Raw genomic sequence first — 20,768 nt, 5'->3', positions numbered from 1 at the left:
TTTGCGCAGCCGTAACCCGGATTCTGGCGCCTGGGCGGAGTTGATAGCTTACTGTGCAGGTCTGCCGGTAAGCTCTTCGGCGCGCAGGCGCGACGTGGTACCCTGGGTCACGTGGGGGAAGCGAAGGGGGGGTGGGGGCGGAGCCCGGGTGGGGGGGGCCGGTTTGTTGTGGTCGCCATTTTGCTGGTTGCATTACTGGGTAATCGGGGCCCTGGCTCGCCGCGTCCGTCGGATATCTTCAGCCAGTGGGCAGGTCTGAGCTCGGGCTTCCCGAGCAGCTTGAGTCCCCTTGCCCGCGCCCTCAGGTAACAACGCGGCTACAGGTGGGGCGGCACGAGCTCGCGGGGAGGGGGCAGTACAGACCCGCCCTGCCCGCGTCGCCGCCAGACTTAGCACGAGGCCGAGGGAGGAGAGCAGGGGGGCGGCGGGCAGGTGCAGGCAGTGCCTGGCTATTCATAGTCGGATTCTTGGAAGGGGCCGAGCCCGAGGGAGCAGTCTTGGGAGGGCGGCTGGAAGGGGGTAGCGGGGCCCCGCTCCCGCCCTTTGTTTGGGCTCGGCTCCTCCGGCTGCATCGTCGTCGCCTAGCAACAGCTGTTCTGAACTGCGATTGGCTGAGCTCTTGGCAGCAGCGACCAATGGCACGGTTGTTGCCATGGCAGGTGCGGACTGCCAAACTCAGTCCGGCCCCGCCCGCCCGGGCTCCGCCGACCGGGGCGGGCCTCCAGGGTGGGGGGCGGGACACCTGGGTCCCCAGGGGCGGGTGGCGGCGCGGGGCGGGGCCGGCGGGGCGAGGGTTAACCCGCCCCTCCCCCGTCCACCTGCTTTCCCCTTCCCCCGCGTGCCCCGGGCTGACCCTCGTTCCCTCCTCTCCCCGCCCCCGGCGGCGGCGGCTGCTGTTGTCACCCACCGGGCCGCCTGTCCCGCTTGCCCTCCTCGCCGCGGGGCTTGCCGGGCCGGCCGGGCCGGGACAGGCGGCCGTCTCCTCTCTGCCGCCACCGCCGCCATGCTGGCCGCTCGCCCACCCCACTGGGGGCCCCACCGCGCCCCAGCCCCCCGTGGGCCCCGCGCCAGCCCTGACCCGGGTAGGGGGTGGGTGCTGGGAGAGACGGTCCTGCTGTGGGAGGGCCCCAGGGAAGAGGTTGTTTCGGGTGAGGGGCGGGGGAGCTCCAAGAGAGAGGAGGGATCGTGGAGTGAGTGGCAAGGCTTGGCATAGGAGAAAGAGATTGACATGGGAGAAGGCCTGTGGGGAGAGGATTTTGGTGTGGCAGGTACTCTGGGAAGGGAGAACTCTGGATTATTTGGGTAATTTCGTTCTGGGGGCCTTCTAGGAATGGGCACAGTTGTGGATTGACCCTGATGTAGAGAGGAGTAACCGGAGAAAGGGCCCTGGTAGGAATATTGGATGGGGGGAGGAGGGGAAGATCCAGTGTAGGGGAGAGAAGGGTGAGGGAAGAGACACCTCCTCCTTGCTCCCATCAGGAAAAGTGAGCCTTGATTGGGAGGGGGACCATGGACTAATATGGGGAAGATCCCTGATGTGGCACAGAGAAAGTACCTGCGGGGGGGGGGGGTGTCCCCTGATAAGGGAGGAAATGGTATAGGGATGAGGTCTTGGCATGATATGGGGAGTGTCCCCTGGGAAGGGGTTGCCCTGATGGATGAGATTGTCATAGGGGTAGGACTCTTTTATATAGGAACAACCCTGTATAACAGGATAACCTTGGCGTGGTCCCCAGGACCCTGATGTGGTTTTAGGGGCCTGCAGAGGATTCTGCTATGGGTCCGGAGGGGCCCAGAGCGCTCTCATGTGGTTTGGGGGGATCCTAGAGTTCTCCAGATTGAGGGATCTACTGGGAAGGGTAGATCTTGAAGTGCAGGGACCTTGCTGTGATGAGAGAGGAGATCATGACAATCAGGGAAGACTGCAGGAGGGCAGGATCTTGTGTGAGGGGGTGCTGGGGAGGGCCACAAGCAGAAATGGGAAGCAAAGAGTGAACCCTACTCCCTATACTGTCTGTGGTTTCTTTTTCTTCTCTTCCTCCCCCCAATTATTGGTGTCTTTCTGTCCTTTGCTGTCATGGCCTATATCCCTGCCTGGCTTCCAATCATCCCCTTTCGTATGTTCCCCTTTGTGCCACCTACTTCATTTATTTGGTTATCATTTGTTGAGGGACTCCACTGTGCCACCCCCACCCCACCACTTCTCTCTGTCCTCTTTCTTCATTGCCACCTGTTGTCCTTTTTCTCCTCCCCCTGTGCCTTGCCTTCTCTCTGATGTCCACCTCTTTCCCGCCTGGCCGTGTCCCACACATCTTGTTCCATGTTGTTCCCCTGCCTCCCGCCTGCTCTCAGGTCTCAGCGGCGGTGGCAGCCGAGGTGCAGGATGCGAGAAGGCGCCCCCCGGCCGGGCTCCCGCTCCAGGCCTCGCTCCCCTGCGGCCCTCTGAGCCCACCATGGCCGTCCCACCAGGCCATGGTCCCTTCTCTGGCTTCCCGGGGCCCCAGGAGCACACGCAGGTATGCGTTCAGCTGGCTCTTCACCTGCCGGGGGGGGGGGGTGCTGGGGATAGAAGGCTCTTGAGGGTGAAAGATAGTTTGGTTGCCCAGAGCGGTCTCTGGGGGCATGAAGGGCCCATCTGGAGTGGAAGATAATAGAGTTGTTGCTGGGAGAGCCTGGGTTCAAATCCTGAGACGGTGGTGAAATGACTTAGGTTTGCCCTTTAGTTTTCTGTTCTGTAAAACGGAACCAAGAATGATACCTACCTCGACAGGGTTGCTGTGAGGTTAAACAAGTTAATGAGATGCGTGTAAAATGCTGAGAACAATGCGTGGCACCTAGGAAACACTCAATAAATGTTCACGAAGGAAAAAAGGTCCAGAGTGAAAGATGGGCGGGCGGGGTGAAAGGGGCTCAAGCTTGAGCCCAAAGGATCTTGGGGCCAGCAGCATCTTAGGGTACAGAGTAAAGATATTCAGGGGTAGAGACTCTCAAGGCTCTGAACTATAGGGCTTGAAGCAGGATGGAGTAGAAGGTCCAGGGTGCTGGATCCCAAAAGACTGGTCAAAAAATGTGCTGAGTTGGGGGTGAGGGATGGGAAGACCCCACGGGATGAAGGTAAAGCATGATGGCAGCCCTCAAGATGGGACATCCAGAATGGATGGTCTCAGGCAAAGAACTGGGAAGGACAGCCCACGTTTTCTATCTCATCCATCCCACAGAGGTTCAGAAAGGAGTGAAGGTGTGGGATGAAAGGTCAGGGGTAAATAGTTGACCATTCTTACACTCAGCAAATCTCTGATGACCACCCACTATGTGCCAGGCCCTGCTCCAGGCACGGCAGATACAGCAAGAACAAGACAGTCTCTGCCCTTGGGGAATTTCTATCCTGGTGGGGTTGTCACACAGTGACCAAGTAAATCTGTGTGTGCTAACGATGACCCAGCCACCCAGAGGGTTCTCCCTCCGGTGGTCCAGGTGAAGGCCTGTCCTCAGCACCCACCCCACACCCCGCCCCGCAGGTATTGCCTGATGTGCGGCTGTTGCCACGGAGGCTGCCCCTGGCCTTCCGGGACGCGACCTCAGCCCCACTGCGCAAGCTCTCCGTGGACCTCATCAAGACCTACAAGCACATCAATGAGGTGGGCAGGGGCCCCCCGGGGACCCAGCTGGGGGCTGAGGGGTCCTGGCTGCTGGCACAGGTCACTCAGCCGTCCTTATCTTCTGGCTGGCTGGCCGGGCAGGTATACTATGCGAAGAAGAAGCGGCGGGCCCAGCAGGCGCCACCTCAGGACTCGAGCACCAAGAAGGAGAAGAAGGTCCTGAACCATGGTTACGACGATGACAACCACGACTACATTGTGCGCAGTGGTGAGCGCTGGCTGGAGCGCTACGAGATTGACTCACTCATCGGCAAAGGCTCCTTTGGCCAGGTGTGGGACGCCCCCCTCCACCCTGACCCCAGGATCGGGGGGCACGGGCACCCACTGATGTTGATCCACAAAAGAATGGTGCCCTGCTCTGTCCCACGTCCCCTTGCCCCCATTTCCTCACTCTGTGACATGCCCCACCCCGTCAGGTGGTAAAAGCCTATGATCATCAGACCCAGGAGCTGGTGGCCATCAAGATCATCAAGAACAAAAAGGCCTTCCTGAACCAGGCCCAGATTGAGCTGCGGCTGCTGGAGCTGATGAACCAGCACGACACAGAGATGAAGTACTACATAGGTGAGGCCTGGGGCAGCCGCACACCCGGCAGAGGACGGGCTGGGCTGTAATTCCCTGACATCAGTGATTCTCCTGTGGCCTTCATGACTTTTGCCCTGTTCCCATGATGGTGCTGGTGGAGTTTATTGGGTGCTCGCTAAGGGTCAGGCCCTGTTGCGAGCATCTTATGTAAATTAACTGGTTTCAGTCTGACCACAGCCCTGGGGGGAAGGGGCATCTTGGCCCACAGCTTGGAGAAGAAGAGAGGCGTTCGGGTGCTATCATAAGGCCACTGCGTTTGTACTCGGTGGGGCTATAATCTCACTAGGCAGTGGGCTCCAGCGCCTGTACTCTTAGTCTTTTGCCTCTTTCCCATACTAATTCCTCTTAGGATTGAGTGTGTTTCTTTAAATACACATCTTTATCCTAAATGGAAAGCGAGTGTCTGCTGCCAGAAAAATAAACAGAACTGAGACTAAAGCAATGTTAACAAAATTAAATGAGGAAATGTAGAAGGGCATTAGAGACCCATCGGCACCAAAGGGAAACGTTCTCTTTGGTTTATCAGAAAGTGTGACAGAGACGTGAAGAGAATGAACTTCTCTTAACCAAGGAAATCATTCTCTTGATGTGAATCAAGTCCTAGACCATATAAAAACACCCTGACTAGCAGCCGCTTCCCGTGGGCACCCCACAGTTTGGCCAGCACTCAAGAAGCAGAGTCCCCGATCGCCTTCCGGCCTCTCGTTACTGTGTACCCTAGGCCGCCACTGGCCATCTCTGAGCCTCAACTTCTCCGTCGGCCCCTTTCCATCCCCTTCCCCGCAGTGCACCTGAAGCGGCACTTCATGTTCCGGAACCACCTGTGCCTGGTATTCGAGCTGCTCTCCTACAACCTGTACGACCTCCTGCGCAACACGCACTTCCGCGGCGTCTCGCTGAACCTGACGCGGAAGCTGGCGCAGCAGCTCTGCACAGCGCTGCTCTTCCTGGCCACGCCCGAGCTCAGCATCATTCACTGCGACCTCAAGCCCGAGAACATCCTGCTCTGCAACCCCAAGCGCAGCGCCATTAAGATCGTGGATTTTGGCAGCTCCTGCCAGCTTGGCCAGCGGGTGCGGCGCGGCGCGGCCCGGGGGCGGGGCTCCTGGTGTGGGGGGGCGGGGCGGGGCCAGCTAGTGACTGGCGCCCGAGGGGCGGGGCGGGGCTGGGATTGTAGGGTGCCGCCTGAGGTGGCTGGTGCCTGAAGGGTAGCATTGGCAGGGGGTGTTGGCGGCACAGAGTTGTAAGGCTGGTGCAGGGGGGAGGTAAAGGAGAGGGCCGCAGGGTACAGTGCCCAGTAGGAAAGGAAGAGTGAAGCCTGAAGAGGCAGGGCCAGTTTTGAGGCTGTCAGAGGTGGGCAGGGTGAAGTCGGATTGGCTTCACTCCAAGGAGTGGCACTTGGCTAAGTTTTGCTTACCCTCTGCTCTTAAAGCTGGGGAGGGAGTGGCGGGCAGGTGTTTTGCAGCTTCGTGTGAGCAGACATTTGAGATGACTTGAAAAGGGTCTGGATTGGGTGAGTGGCAAGGGCCTGGGGTCACAGACTGCCAGCCTCTGATGACCGAGAGGTCCAGGGTCAGGCTTCTGGATGGAGATCAGGGTCAGACTAGGCCAGCAGAGACTTCTGAGGCTGATGAATAAAATGACGGTAGGGGCTCCTGGAAAGTAGGTGCTTGATAACCTCAAGGTTTGGAACCCCATCATCCATTTTTGTGGAAGGAAGTTTCTCTTAGCTTTGGGTATGTCGGTGGCACCACTCAGGGAGGCTGGGACCTCTGACTGTTGCCCTCTTCCCTGCTCCGTCCCCAGATCTATCAGTACATCCAGAGCCGCTTCTACCGGTCACCTGAGGTGCTCCTGGGCACACCCTACGACCTGGCCATTGACATGTGGTCCCTGGGCTGCATCCTGGTGGAGATGCACACCGGAGAGCCCCTCTTCAGTGGCTCCAATGAGGTGTGCTCCTGGGGAAGGGATGTGCTGGAGTGGGGGGCGGGGGGCCTGGCTGGCCTGCTGACCCTGACTGCCCACCTGCTCACAGGTGGACCAGATGAACCGGATTGTGGAGGTGCTGGGCATCCCACCAGCCCCCATGCTGGACCAGGCACCCAAGGCTCGCAAGTACTTTGAACGGCTGCCTGGGGGTGGCTGGACCCTACGAAGGACAAAGGAACTCAGGAAGGTGCGGCCCCTGCCCCATGCCGCTCCTCCCACCCTGGTGGCCCCTCACTCTCTCACACTTGGGGCTTCCTTTCTCCCTGCTTCCTCTCCCTTGTGTCTTTCCCTTCCTCCTCTCCCCCTTGTCTGTCCTTTCCTTCGTCCTGGCCCACCCCATCTCTCCTACCCACCCCACAACTCTTCTTAGCTTCTCTCCTTCCACTTTCTCTCTCGTGCCTCTGTTTCCCCGTGTGTGTCTCCCTGCCCCTCCTGCCCACTGACGGCCACTCTCTTGCCCCCCCTCCCACCCCCTCCCTGCCAGGATTACCAGGGCCCCGGGACACGGCGGCTGCAGGAGGTGCTGGGCGTGCAGACGGGCGGGCCCGGGGGCCGGCGGGCGGGGGAGCCGGGCCACAGCCCCGCCGACTACCTCCGCTTCCAGGACCTGGTGCTGCGCATGCTGGAGTATGAGCCCGCCGCCCGCATCAGCCCACTGGGGGCTCTGCAGCACGGCTTTTTCCGCCGCACGGCTGATGAGGCCACCAACACGGGCCCGGCAGGCAGCAGTGCCTCCACCTCGCCCGCACCCCTTGACACCTGTCCCTCCTCCAGCACCGCCAGCTCCATCTCCAGCTCTGGTGGGTGCCCAGTGCCAGGTGGGGTCAGACAGGGAGGGGGGACAGCTCTGGTTTAGCCTGACCTGGGGGACCTTGCCCCACTGGGCCTTCACCTAGAGCTTTGAAGCTATGCCATCCTGAACTCCAGAATGGGTGGGGCAAAGAGAGCTCTGACTGGCGGTGACCTGATCTCTGAAATGGAACTTGAGCTCATACCTTTAGAACTGCTTCTGACTCTCATACTCTAGACCTCACACCTCTAGAACTGCTCATACTCAAAACTGAGCTCTGACCGGTAATCTCAAAATTGGGCCCCATCCTTCAAATAGGCTCTGGTCCCAAATCCCAGGCCTGGGCCTGGGTCACGAACCAGACTCAACCACCCAGAAACTCAGCTGCCACCTCTCCTCACTTAAGGCTTCTCCTCATTCCCTCCCCTGGCACTTCCAGGAGGCTCCAGCGGCTCCTCCAGTGACAACCGGACCTACCGATACAGCAACCGATATTGTGGGGGCCCTGGGCCCCCCATCACTGACTGTGAGATGAACAGCCCCCAGGTACTGGGGCCTCGGGGACTTGGGAGGGGGTTAGTGGGGTATCTGGGACTTCAGGACCTGGGTCTCCATCACCCACTGTTCCTTTGCTCCTTTAGGTCCCACCCTCCCAGCCGCTGCGCCCCTGGGCAGGGGGTGATGTGCCCCACAAGACACATCAGGCCCCTGCTTCCGCCTCGTCACTGCCAGGGGCCGGGGCCCAGTTACCCCCCCAACCCCGATGCCTTGGCCGTCCCCCATCACCAACCTCACCACCACCCCCGGAGCTGATGGATGTGAGCCTGGTGGGCGGCCCTCCAGACTGCTCCCCACCTCACCCAGCGCCTGCCCCCCAGCACCCGGCTGCCTCAGCCCTCCGGACTCGGATGACAGGAGGTCGTCCACCCCTCCCACCCCCTGATAACCCTGCCACTCTGGGGCCTCGCTTGGGCCTCCGTGGTGTACCCCAGAGCACGGCAGCCAGCTCATGACCCAGTCCCCTCCCTGGGGCCCATCCTGAAGCCATACCCCCCATCTGGGGGCCCTGGGCTCCCATCCTCATCTCTCCCCTTGACTGGAATTGCTGCTACCCAGCTGGGGTGGGTGAGGCCTGCACTGATTGGGGCCTGGGGCAGGGGGTCAAGGAGAAGGGTCTAGGCGCACCCTCCCTGTAAGGACTGGACCCTTGGCCCCCTCTCCCCCCCTTGTTTTCTATTTATTGTACCAAAGACAGTGGTGGTCCGGTGTTGGGGGAGACCCCCTTCACCCTAGGGCCCTAGGAGGGGGTGGGGGCAGGTAGGGGGAGATGGCCTTGCTCCTCCTTGCTGTACCCCCCAGTAAAGAGCTTTCTCACATGCCTGCCTGAGCGTTTGCAGGGCCTCGGCTCCCCTCACATGGCCCTCAGAGGCGCGGTGGGGAATGGTGTTTGGGGAGGGTGTAACCAGAAGCGCTTTGTCATGTGGAATGCATCCCTGGGGAAGTTATGGCTATTGGCGCAGACATGGGGCTGCAGGAGGTCTGGGGCTACGGAATCCTAGACAGAGATACTGGATAGGATCCTAGCCCACGTTTGTCTTTTCCATGGTAAACAGAGACCCTGAAAGAGTAAAGGCCCAGCTCTGGCCTGTCTCTGGAAAACATCAGGATCTGCCCTAATAAGCCAGGGCTTCCACGGTGTCTGCACAGGAGTGGCTCCTTATGCCAGGCAGGCATCTAGTAGGTGCTGGATGCATGTAGCAGGCCTTACTGGTGCCATCTGGGGGATGGGAGGCAGGCGGTGGGTACAGACTTTACCCCCACACCCCCCACGTCTGGTCTCACCCTGTGGAGCCATGACGGAGCAAAGCATTTTGAGATTCTCGGGCAGAAAGATATTCCCGGGGTTCCAGGTAAGTGGGTCTGTTTCCATAGCAATTTGGAAACTTTTGTCTCCCAACTGGCCAAACAAGAGCCTCCTGACTCAAGGGTACCTAACCGTCTCCCGCCACTGGGGCGCGGCGCTTCCTGGGAAATGGAGTTCTATGTCCCTTTTCCAATTTTTTCATCAGGGGACTACAAAGACCAGGAGTCTTTTCGCCCACGAGTTGGGGACGGGCTCCCGGGCAGCCAATAGGCAGTCAGAGAGGCGCGGGGGCCCGGATGCTTGAGGCGGGCTGTGGCGGAGGAGAAGGCCGTGATTGGGTGACGTCGGCAAGGCTGTGAGCGGGGTTGAGTTCTCTCAGGCGTGCGGCCGCTGGGCCGCTGTGCTCGTCCCCGAGACCGCAGTATAGGCATCTGTGGTCACAGAGCAAGAGGTAGGCGCTGAGGCCCGAAGCGGCCGTATCGCGCGGACCATCACTAGACGCGGTGTCTGGCTCAGCTCGCAGGAAGCCCCGGTCGGTAGGAGAGACAGGCGAGGGCGCCGTTTGACGGACTTGCGGATGTTCGGGAAGGCGGGCAGAGTGGAATGTGGAGGGGAAGGCAGGCGAGGCATGGGTCGGAAAACATTCCGGGAGGAGCAGGAGCTGTCGGAGCTGAGACCTGGAGACAGGATGTTTGCGGTAGCCGTGGTGCGGTGGTTTGCGCACACGCAGCGATGAGAAACAGCCTGTTGTGGGAATGTGAACTGCGGGAGACGTGGTGTGGGAGATGTAGTTGAGAGTTCTGTATGAATCGATCGTGGAAGATTTTCTTGGCCATTTAGGGAGCTTGGACTTTGTCCGAAGGACATTGAGGAGCCAGGAGAGGGTTTCTAGAAGGGAAGGGGCATGGCCCAATTTGCTGCCTTCGAGGAATAGATTGATGGGAAAGAGACTAGTGGCTGGGAGTCCAGGGTGGTGTTTGTGGCACGATCCTGGGCAAGAGGTGTTGGGAATGAACCAGGGCAGGAGTCTCGGTTGGGACAAAAGAAAGGGTGTGGATAGGAGAGTCGTCCAGAAGGCTGAGTTGACAGGATGTATGGCTTCCAGACTGTGTGGAAAGGGGAGGCGGAGAGGGGCAGGGAAAAGGGTATCTCCAGCAGGTAGAACAGTGCCTGGCATATTGTAGAAGCTTAATTTAAAAATTAATTAATTAATTAAAATAAGTTGTTTGTTTTTTTTTTTTTTTTAATGAACAGCCCTAGCAGGCAGATGCTATTATGATCTCCCTTTTGTAAACGACGATACCGAGGACAGATAAAGTTCGGTAACTTACCCAAGATCTCATAGCTAGCAAGTGGAAGGCCCAGGATTGTGTGTGTGTGTGTGTGTGTGTGTGTGTGTGTGTGTGAGAGAGAGAGAGAGAGAGAGAGAGAGAGGAAGGGAGGGAGGGAGAGAAAGAACCATTAACTTAGCAAGGTGCAAGTTGAGCTTTGAGACATCAGCAGGATCCAAATCGTGGAGGCCCCCTAAGGAATTTAGGATAAGCATGGAAATGTATGTCCCACATTTCTGTTTCCAGCCTGGAACCTCTCCCTTACCTGCTGACTGTCCACATGATGTGTCTTTTCTCAAGATATCTGTAGTCATCCAGAGACCTATCTTGACCAAATTGGACTCCAGTCTTTTCCCCAAAACCTGTTCTTCCCACATTCTCAGTAAGTGCCGCCTCCTTCATTGTCTTACACTCATGTCTGGTCGATCAGCAAAGTATATTCAGAACCTGACCATTTCTTCCCACCTCCACTCCTGTCACCCTGGTCCTGTCCGCTCTTATGGCCTGCATACACCATCACGCAGCCTCATCAGTGGTCTTTGTGCTCCCCACAGTCTGTTTCTCATACGCAGCGAGGGGGACACGGAATACCTGTATCAGGTCATATTTCTCTCCTGCCCAGTACCCTCCTTTGGCTCTGTCTCACACAGTAGTCGCCAGTGTTCTTTCTGTGGCCTTTGCAAGGCCCATAAACCCTGCAAGGCCGTGCATGATCCATCTCTGTTACCTCTCCACCTGCCCCTTTCACCCTGCTCACTGCTCCAACCACACTCACCTCAGGGCCTTTGCACTTAACTCTCTTTAACTGGAACACTTCTCCAGATAGTAAAGGCTCACCTTCATGTCCTTTAGGTCTTTACTCAGATATCATCTTCTCCTTGAGAACTTCCCTGGCCACTGTTCTAGAATTATATACTAACATTTGTATACTAACTTCCCTTTAATTCTTCCTTAACATTAATCATATCACTATTTAACTCCCTGTGTAGGTTATTTATCATGTTCATTGTCTGTCTCTCCTCTGCACCCACAGCAGACCGTAAGCTTCATGAGGCTAGGGGCTTTTGTCTACTTCATGCTTTATCTTTAGGATCTAGAAGGGCTCCTGGCGCATAGTCAGGGCTCAGTAACTGTTAACTGAAAGGATGGGTCAGTGGTGGCTTTCAGGACATAGATCCTGATCCAGCATCCTAGGGACTCTGCCAGTCCCCTTTCCACAGAACTTTAGAGGACTGCCGTAAAGTTTTCTGAGGGCTCAGACATTCAACAAGTTTTCATCTTGCCTCTGCTCCGTGCTCAGCATCGGGAACACAGCAGAGAACACAGCAGAGAACAAAACAGTTTCCCTGTCCCCCAGAGAGTTCACAGTCTCAGGAGTGAGGATTCACATCCTCAGCTAATCACACAGGTATGAAATTACAAAGAAAGGTAGAGAGTGCCATAAGAGCACTTGGCCAGAAATCTAATCTGGACCCTAGGAAGTGGGGTTGAAGTGATGAAGGTTTAGGCATTATGGTGCTCCGTTAAGAAGTAAGAGTGTGGGGGCTCCTGGGTAGCTCAGTCAGTCAAGTGTCCAGCTCAGGTCATGGTCTCGGGGTCCTGAGATTGAGCCCTGCATCAGACTGTTCACTCAGCATGGAGTCTGCTTGTCCCTCTCCCTTTGCTCCTCCCCCCGTACTCTCTCTCTCATAAATAAGTAAAATCTTTTAAAAAGAGGTAAGAGTGTGTGTGTGTGTGTGTGTGTGTGTGTGTGTGTGTGTGTGTGTTTGTGTGTGTGTGGTGGTTGGAACCTAGAGGCTGGTGGGGAGCAAGAGGCCAGGTCCTGTAGCCCCTGAAAGGAGTTTGGGTCCTTACCCCATGTGTAGTGGGCAGTCACAGAAGGACTTTAAGCAGTGAGAGGAGGCGCAGTCAGTTTTGTATGTCAGATGATCCTTCTGGCTGTCGTGTGGGGGAACTGACGATAGGGGGCTAAATATTGAAGTAGCAAGACCAGTGACAAGGCTGCTGTCCTGTGATCTTAAAAGCTGCCCCCACAGAAGGCCACACATTCTTTGCTCTTCCATCAGGAGGTGCAGTGTCTTCCCTGTCTTTAACCTAGACTGGCCTGTAATTTGTTTTGACCAGTAGAGTGCCGTGGAAGTGATGCTGTGCTGGTTGGGGGTCTCAGGAGGCCGGCAGCTTCTGCTTTCCCTCTCCTGGGGCCCTGGGCTACTGTACAGAGAAGTCCAGCTACTCCGCTGGAGAGAGACGTGGATACAGATGTGGACAGAGAGAAGCCCAGCCAGCCCCCAGTGGCTCCACTGTGTTAGCTGACAGGCCAGACATGAGTGATGCCATCTTGAATATTTTCGCCCGGCTCCCAGCTGACACCCCATAGAATAGACTCACCCTGCCCTCTCCGCTTTGCTCAAAGTACAGAATCACAAGTGAATAAATGGTTGTTGCTCTTTTAAGCTGCTGTGATTTGGGATGATTTGTTACTCAGCAGTAGCTTCCTGAAGCAAGCTCTCGGAGATCCTTACCATTTCACATATTCGCTCATTTAAGCCCCACAGTCGCCCCATGTGGGAATACGGTTATTCCTGTCACACAGAGGAGGAAACGAGGGCACGGAGAAGTTAACAGAGTTCTAGCAAGCTACCCGGCACGGAGTAAGTACCGAGTGTGTGACAGCTATTATTCCTCAGCATGAAAATGCCCGTAATCAGTAAAGTAGGGGCAGTGAGATGAATACGGGCATCATTAACCCACTTCCTAGTGCCGTGATTTTAGACGAGTGACTTCACCTCCCTAAGGCTCCGTGTTGTTGTAGAATGAGAGTCGAATAATATTCGTCTCAGGGTCGTCCAGAGCAGGCGCCTGACAGATGCAGGGATGATAATTACTATGAAGCACGCAGCTGGGATTCCCGTAGACAGCGACCCAAGGACCACAGGGGTGAAGCCGATTTCTTGGAAGTTCTAGTGGGGAGACAGACAGGTCCTTGGTGATGGGTCAGGCCTCATCCGGAGTGAGCGGAGTGAGTGAGTTCTGGACTTTCTCATTAGGGAAACCAGTAAGGCTCTCTGTCATTTACGCCAAGTTGCATTGGGCTTTCTATTGCTTGGAATCAACATCCTAACTGATTCTAGGTTTTGTTTTGGTTTTTTTAAGGTTTTATTTATGTATTTGACAGAGAGAAACAGCCAGCGAGAGAGGGAATACAAGCAAGGGGAGTGGGAGAGGAAGAAGCAGGCTCCCAGCAGGGCAGGGAGCCCCATGCGGGGCTCAATCCCAGGACGCTGGGATCATGGCCTGAGCTGAAGGCAGACGCTTAGTGACTGAGCCACCCAGGCGTCCCGTGATTTTAGGTTTTTATTCATTTGTTGATTCATCAGATACTGAACACTTACTGCATTCCAAGCACCATTTCAGGTGCCGGTATTAGAATAGTCAACAAAATCCTCGAAAGCCCCGTCTTTGTTGGAACTTCCATTGTCGTGGGGCTGGTGGACGGTAAGGAAATCGGTGTTGGTGATAAGAGCTAGGGAGGTTGGTGATGGGAGGGGTTGAGGAGAGGAGGGGTAGAGAGTGACAAGCTCTCTGACTAAACGTTAACGGGAGGGGAGACCTCTCCAGAAGGGAGGAAGCCAGCTGTGCATACGTTTTGCTAGTAGGAAGGATTTTCCAAGTAAAACAAAAGAGCAAGTTCAGAGGCTCCAAGGCATGTGGGGTGTGTTGGAGGAGCAGGAAGGAATGAACCCGACCAGAGTGAACCAGTGGCCGGGAAGGGGATGAGGCCCCAGGGCATGCGGGCTTGATGGGCAGACTTGAATTTGATCCGCAGTGAGGGGGGCAGGCAGTCAGAGCTTTTTGGGCGCAAGAGCAAGGTGATCTAATTTCTTCATAGGATTCCTCTGCCTCCCTGTGCGCACCAGGATGGAAGCCGAGAGATGGTGGTGGCTTGGCCAGAGGTGGGGTCAAATTTAGGATATAATTTGAAAGAAGAGTGGGCAGGATTTGGGTACAGGTGTGGGGCGAGGAAGAGGAGTCAACAACTCTAAGGTTTTTAGCCTGTGCAGAGGGAGGAGGGAGTGCCAGAAACTGTGTGGGGAAGACTCAGAGCGGCTGTGGGTCTGTTCAGCGTCCCCATGGACTCCCTGAGTATGGGGGATATACAAGTCTGGCATTCGGGGGCCAGGTCTGGGCTAGAGATACAAACGTGGGGGAGTCACTGCCATCTTTGTGGCGTCAAGGCCCAGAATGAGGTTACTAAGGGAGAGTGGAGATGGAGACAGGGTCTGAGAGCCAGAGCGGGGGTTCACAGGGAGTTGTGCAGGAATCTGGGTGAGAGACCACGGTGGCCTGCTCCAGGGCAGGAGCAGGACTGAGCAGTGCGCTGGATACATTTTGAAGACAGCAACAGTAGATTGGTCATGGGTGATGATGGAAAGAAACGGACTGGAGCCACGTGAGAGCAGGATAGAGTCAGAACATGGAGTAGGGACTCTGCTGTCGTCCTTCCCCAGGCCCTGTGGTCCCTACAGTCCCTCTGTCCCCCTGTCCCCATTCCAAATTCCACGGACGAGAAGTGGATTGGGGTCCAGCGTCCAACCCCGCTCAGCCTGCTGCAGCTGGAGGGTTCCCACAGTGATGTGTGTCTGCCGGGAGGGGCCGTGGACCCTGCACTATTCACAGTTACAAAGCGTTCCTGACAGTTGGTGTATGGAGGTCAGGCGTGTGGGCAGAGGGAATGATTTGGCCTGCTGGCTAGGTGGGGGGGACGGACCATCTGTATAGCCTCAGGTGCACCCCGCCGTGGGTGAATGGGGCCTGGGAGACCAGGAAGGTGGGACCTGGCAGGCTCAGGACTCAGAAGGGACAGGGTCTGGTTGGGAGAAGTGATGGGGATCCGGTGCAACTTTGGCCACCGTCTGCGTTCCCAGAGCAGTCAGGGAGACACTCATCACTCCTCCTGGAGAAAGACACACGGCCGTGGCAGCCATGGGAGGCACAGGGCGGCGGGAGCCCAGAGGAAGCACGTGACCCAGTCTGAGGCGTCAGGAAGGACTTCCCGGAGCAGAGAACATATGAGGTGAGATCTGATGAGCCAGATGAAGGGAGCTAGGGACTCCACTGTGGCCACTTAGCACCAAGTCAGCAGAGCAGATACTTTAAAATTGTTGTATTTCATAATTTTGGATTTACATAAAAACTGCTGAGATAGTAGAGGCTTCCCATATAGCCTACACCGAGCTCGCCCTCATGTTAACATCTTACAGAACAGCAATCATACGTTCGTCAAAACCAAGAGGGGAACGTTGGTTAGTGTCGTATTAACAAAACTCCGGACTTTATTCCTAGCCCACCCGTTTTCCCACTAATGTTCTTTTTCTGTTCCAGGATCCAATCCAGGACACCCTGTTGCATTTGTCCGTCCTGTCTCCTTGGTCTCCTCCAATCTGTGACAGTTTCTCAGTCTTTCCTTGTCTTTCATGACCTTGGCAGTTTTGAGGAGTCCTGGTCAGGTATTTTGTAGCGTGCCCCTCAGTCTGGATTTGTCTACTGGTGGTTCTCTCAGTTAGACCGGGATCACAGGCTCGGGGAAGAAGCCCGCTTAGACGCGGGGGAGCTCGTTTCTTGAGGGTGGCACGCACCAGGGTTGTGCCCTTTCCTTACTGTGTGTGTCAGGGGCAAGTCACGGTATTCAGCCCACACTCGGAGGGAGGAGAATTCAATTTCGGTTCCTGGAGGGAAAAATGTCAATGACTTTGTCTTCATATATGAAAACCACCAGAGTAACTAACGAATATGGGAAGGTACTTTGAGGCTGTGCACATGTCCTGTCTCTCCTCAAAGTTCCTCCCCCTAATTTTGGCACCCATCAGTGGATCTTGCCTGAGACGGTTATTACTGTGGTCTTCTTCTTCTTCTTCTTCTTTTTTTTTTTTTTTAATTGGCTCTGCACCCAACATGGGGCTTGAACTCCCGATCCCGAAATCAAGAGTCGCATGCTCTACCAGCTGAGCCAGTGAGGCACCCCCGTTGTGGTGTTCTAGTGATGCTTTTCTCTTTTCTTCAGTTCTGTTTTTTTTTTCATTTGGAATTCTCCTATATGAAGATTTGTCCCTCCTACCCCATTTCTTGTATTTGTACAGTCATTAATTTATATCAGTACGGATTCGTGGATATGTATCGTATTCTTTCCATATAACCCAATATTATCATAATTAATGTTTTCACTCAAGTTGTTACAGGCTTGGCCATAGAGGCCCTGTCAGGTTGGCTGCTGTGTTCTTGACTCCTTTCTTTCCCCTCCAGCATCTCCTTACTCCCTGGCACCGTAAGCAGCCCCAGCCCTAGAGTCGGCCGTTTCCCCAGAGAGCCCTGGTTCCTTTTACTGGAGAATGGTAGTGGAAACCAAGGTCTGCGCCCTGTGCGTGCTCATCGCCGGGGGGTCCCTGCTTCTAGTCCCTCTCAGCCGACAGAGCTCGGAAATATGTCTGTGTCCAAAGCGGTGTGGACACACACGTCTGCATTTCTGAGTGTGTGTGTGTAGATAGGTGTCTGTCCATGCTGACGAGTCCACCCTGCCAGCTCTGACTCTGATCTAGCCCCGGAGGGTTCGCTCCTGCCTCCCCTCCTTGCTTTCTTTATAGCTCCTTTCTCTGACAACGAGAACCTGGCTCAGTGGGCACCTTCTAGTGCTCATCTTATTGGCCATCTTGGCACAAATCGGCAGTGTTGGCCATTCCTCCCTTCTCGAAGGGCACTCTGCCCTCGGTTTCTGTGGTGCTGCTGTCGCCTGGTTTTTCTCCTCTGTCTTGTTTCTTTGCAAGAAGTTCCTTTGATTTCACCAGTCCCTTACATGTTGGGGGCTCTTCGCTCCTCCCACCCCCTGGGCTGTCTTACCTGCTTTTAAGGTCTGTTTCCTGTCTCTGTGCTAGTGACACCCACTGCCCATCCTTAGCCCTGACCTCTGCTGTGAGCCCCACACCTGGGCATCCTGAGGGTTCCTGAAGCCTTGCCCTCAGCCCTGAGTGATCCCTGGGCCCTAACACTCACCGAGTCCCAAATTCTAAACCTGCTCCTCCTCCAGGGTGGCCCCTCCATACACCAAGTTTCCATAAGGAACCTTGGGCCTCATCCTTGATGCTTCCCTCCCCAACCCCTCCTCCCCCCAGCCAGACCCATCAACCTGCATGGCTGGTCCACTGAGCTTCCTGGATGTCTCTCTTGCTTGCCCTCTTCTCCTCTTTCATAGCCCTGCCTTGGTCCAACCCCGCCTTTCCCACCGTGTCTCGGCCCACCCTCTTTCCTGGCCTCCTACCTCTCACTCTAACCCACCTCCCCTTGGCAGTTAGAGGGAGTTTTGCGAAACACAAATCTGATCATGTCTTCCTGCCTGAAGCCTTTCCACGTTTCTCCAGTGTCCTAAGGACAAGGTTCTAACTGATCCTGAGGGCCTGGTGTGATCTGGCCCCTGACCCTCACCCCACCGTCTCCCCAACTGCCTAAGCTCCAGACACACTGAACTTCTGTTCCCTTGAACGTGACTGGCACCGTCACCCAGGTCTCTGCTCGGACCCTTCTGCAGCCCCAGCCACCCTTAGTCCAGCCAGTCCCGCCCAACCCACACTCCACCCACTTTCTCCCCACTCAGATTATTTTGAAAGGATTCTGGACATCATCTGTAAGGATGATGAATAAAATGTAACCAGTGGTTATTTCTGAGTGTTGGATGGGGGTGAGGGCCTTTACTTCTAAGAAATGTTTGCAGTGACTGTTTTTATTGAACACTAAAATAACACCAGTAGTTCTTGTGGGAGGAAAAGCTAACAAGGAGGGGGGAAAATCCCCTCGTGTTTAAGAGGAAGAAAACCTTCAGGAGTCATTTTATTACTTTAAACATCCTGCAGCGGCGGGACCAGAACAGGTCTGTCTCTCTGTGCGCTCGAGCAGTCGTCAGGCCGGAATGAACTTGTAAGGGGTGCTTGTAAGCTTTCGTGTGAATCCCATCCACCAAGGGGATTTTCTGCTGTTGATTTTCACGGTGACTGTAAACACAACCCATGTAATGTATCTAAGGTGTGTCCCACACATCTGGGACAGCAGCCTCCGTAACAGGGTTTTCTGTGTGGGAAGGACAGCTACTGTAGTGTGTCAGCGTGGGGACAGTTCTCGTCTTTGCTGGTGCTTGATACCGGTGACCGTTGGGACAGTGAGCTCCGTGTAAAGGAAGCAGGAATGCACGGGCTTGGAGACATCCTGTGGTTTGAGTCTGGCTGGCACGCGCTGTATAATAACAACGGCCCCCTTTACACGGCGGTTTCTTCACATGAGCGCCGTCCTCAGCCCTGTGCACGCACGAGCTCACTAATCCGCACAGCCCTTGGGCAGCTGCCGTTGTCACCCGCGGACTTCAGTGGGACATTTAGTTTACGTTGGTTGCTTTGAGTTCCCTAGCTGGCCAGTGGCAGCATCAGGATTTGAACCCGAGTCTGGCCGCTCGCGCATTGTCTGCCTTTGACCCCCTTCCTCCTGGATGCCGTTCTTAAAGGAGGCGTCCACACTTCTGATAATGCACTTTCTTCTTTTCCAAGGAAGGGCTTAAATTACTTTCTTCTCCATCTGCTAAAATCTTTTTCAACAGCCCCCATTATCTGGAAAGAACAATGCTTAGCTTTTTTTGCTTTTAGGGAAAATTTCAAACAAACACAAAAGCAGAGCGAAAAGTCTAAGGGAATGCTGGTGTCCCCATCTCCCGGCTTCAGCCCTGTGGCCACTCTGGCTCCGTCCGCATCCTGTACATTGGCTCCCCTGCTCCATTACTTTAGAGCAAATCCAGGTATGTTTTATTAAAAGACCTTTTTTAAAGAAAAGATCGCCTGCAGTTCCTGGCCCCCAGTCCTCCCCCTGCTGGCATATTGACACCTTCCTGATTCTCTGTTCCATTTCCCCTCGTTTTCCAAATGCAGACAGATCTGTGCGCGGGGTGGTACTATCAGCAGGCTCTGTCCCTGTTTCGACTCCTGTAACCCTATATCCCCCAGGCCTTTCTCCTCGTCGCTCTGAAACCTGAAAATGATCCCTCTTAGTGACTGTGGACTGGCTGGCCCGCCCTCTACAGTGGGACATTTAATCTGCTCGTGGCGTTTTGCCACGATTGTGGCCTCTTCCCTTATTTGGGTTATTTTCTGGATGCCCCCTCCGCTCCAAGCAGGTCAGGCCCCCTGAGCTTGCGCTCTGCAACTTCACTTCAAGCACACCGTTCTGACCGTAGTCAGAATGAAACAGGGACTTGGGGACTTCTCGGTTAATGACCCGGGGGCTCCATGAGGGCAGGAATCAAGTCTGTCTTAATCCGTGCCGTGTCCCCGGCATCACCCAGCACAGGGCCTGGGACTCAGTTGGCGCTCAATAGTGGTGAACGAATGAAGGAGTGAGCGATTGCCAAGGTTGTAGCTGGCCATTTATCATGAGGCCGGTAGGAAGCCACAGAAGTGTTTGAGGCAGAACTCATGCGCCTGTAAATTTTTCTCAAACTCATGCGCCTGTAAATCCCCTGGGATCTTGTTAAAATACAGACTCTGAGTTAGTGGGGCTAGGGAGGGGCCTGAGATTCTGCGTTTCTAGCAAGCTTCCAAGTACCCTAGCGCTTCGAGTAGCAAGGGTCCTGCCGCACCTGTGGCTGTCGAGCACCCGAAATGTGGCTAGTGTGAATTGAGAGACACTGGAGGCGTAAGATACCCACCAGATTTCAAAGACTTCGTACAAAAAAGAGAATGTAAAATATCTCATTAATAATTTTTATATCAATCACATGTTAATACGGTAATATTTTGGCTATATCAGGTTAAATAAAGTATATCATTAAAATTAATTTCAACTGGGTTTTTTTTTAACCTGGCTACTAAAAAATTTTTAATGATGTCATAACTCACGTGTGGGGTTCTCATTATGTTTCTTTTGGATGGTACTGATCTAGAACACTCCAGACCCCTGTCACCTCTAAGCATTTGTACATGCTTTTTCCTCTTTTTGGAGCACCCCCCCTTTCTCCCAGCCTCCTCCTCACAACTAACTCCATACATCTTTCAGGCCTCAATTAAGATGTCTCCTCCTCCAGGAAGCCTACCTTGACACCCCCTCCCCAGGCTTCTACAAGTCTGGATTTCCCTAGTCTCAGCCCTGACCATCTGTGATCTCCTGTCTCCCTCCCTCTTTAGACAGATAAATCCATGAGGATAGTGACAGAGTCTGTTCTGGCTACCACCTTATCTCCAGAACCTGGCACAGAACTACTAAATATTTGTTAACTGAATGAAGAAATGACAAGTCAGATGTGGGCTGTGCACATTTCCCAAGGCTGGAGCTGTACGGAGGAGCCGGCTGTCGAGGTCTTGTTCTGATGGGCCCCGACACCAGCACAGCATTGTCACCGCTGTACCCGTCTCACTGGGCGTGCAGTAGCCGCGTCCTGGGTCTCACTGGTCTCGTGATAGAACTGTTCTGCCTCTGCCCCCGAGCTACCCGGGGCTCCTCTCTCGGCGTGTGTCCTCTGCGGA

General features: G+C 55.1%; 1 protein-coding gene across 7 annotated transcripts; it reads left to right on the top strand.

The window, feature by feature from the left end:
* The first annotated feature begins 146 nt into the window (after positions 1-146).
* Positions 147-8,402, top strand: DYRK1B (dual specificity tyrosine phosphorylation regulated kinase 1B). 7 transcript variants are annotated; one of them, XM_087870786.1, is made up of 12 exons: positions 852-1,093; positions 1,341-1,389; positions 2,353-2,516; positions 3,519-3,638; positions 3,741-3,929; positions 4,076-4,223; positions 5,031-5,317; positions 6,051-6,197; positions 6,283-6,423; positions 6,721-7,036; positions 7,466-7,572; positions 7,668-8,402. In XM_087870786.1, the coding sequence occupies exons 1-12, from the start codon at positions 1,004-1,006 to the stop codon at positions 8,037-8,039; spliced, it is 2,130 nt and encodes a 709-aa protein (XP_087726912.1). In that variant the 5' UTR covers positions 852-1,003; the 3' UTR covers positions 8,040-8,402. The 7 variants fall into 7 exon arrangements, with proteins under 7 accessions (XP_045641407.1, XP_087726912.1, XP_087726909.1 ...); XM_087870783.1 differs by lacking the exon at positions 1,341-1,389 and having other exon boundaries at positions 854-1,082; positions 6,721-6,756; positions 6,841-7,036; XM_045785451.2 differs by lacking the exons at positions 852-1,093; positions 1,341-1,389 and adding an exon at positions 147-305.
* The last annotated feature ends 12,366 nt before the right edge of the window (positions 8,403-20,768 follow it).

Source organism: Ursus americanus, chromosome 21, assembly GCF_024610735.1.
Source record: "Ursus americanus isolate L20-20 chromosome 21, mUrsAme1.1.p, whole genome shotgun sequence".
Taxonomy (NCBI): Eukaryota; Metazoa; Chordata; class Mammalia; order Carnivora; family Ursidae; genus Ursus; species Ursus americanus.
This window is presented reverse-complemented; position numbering and strand designations above follow the sequence as displayed.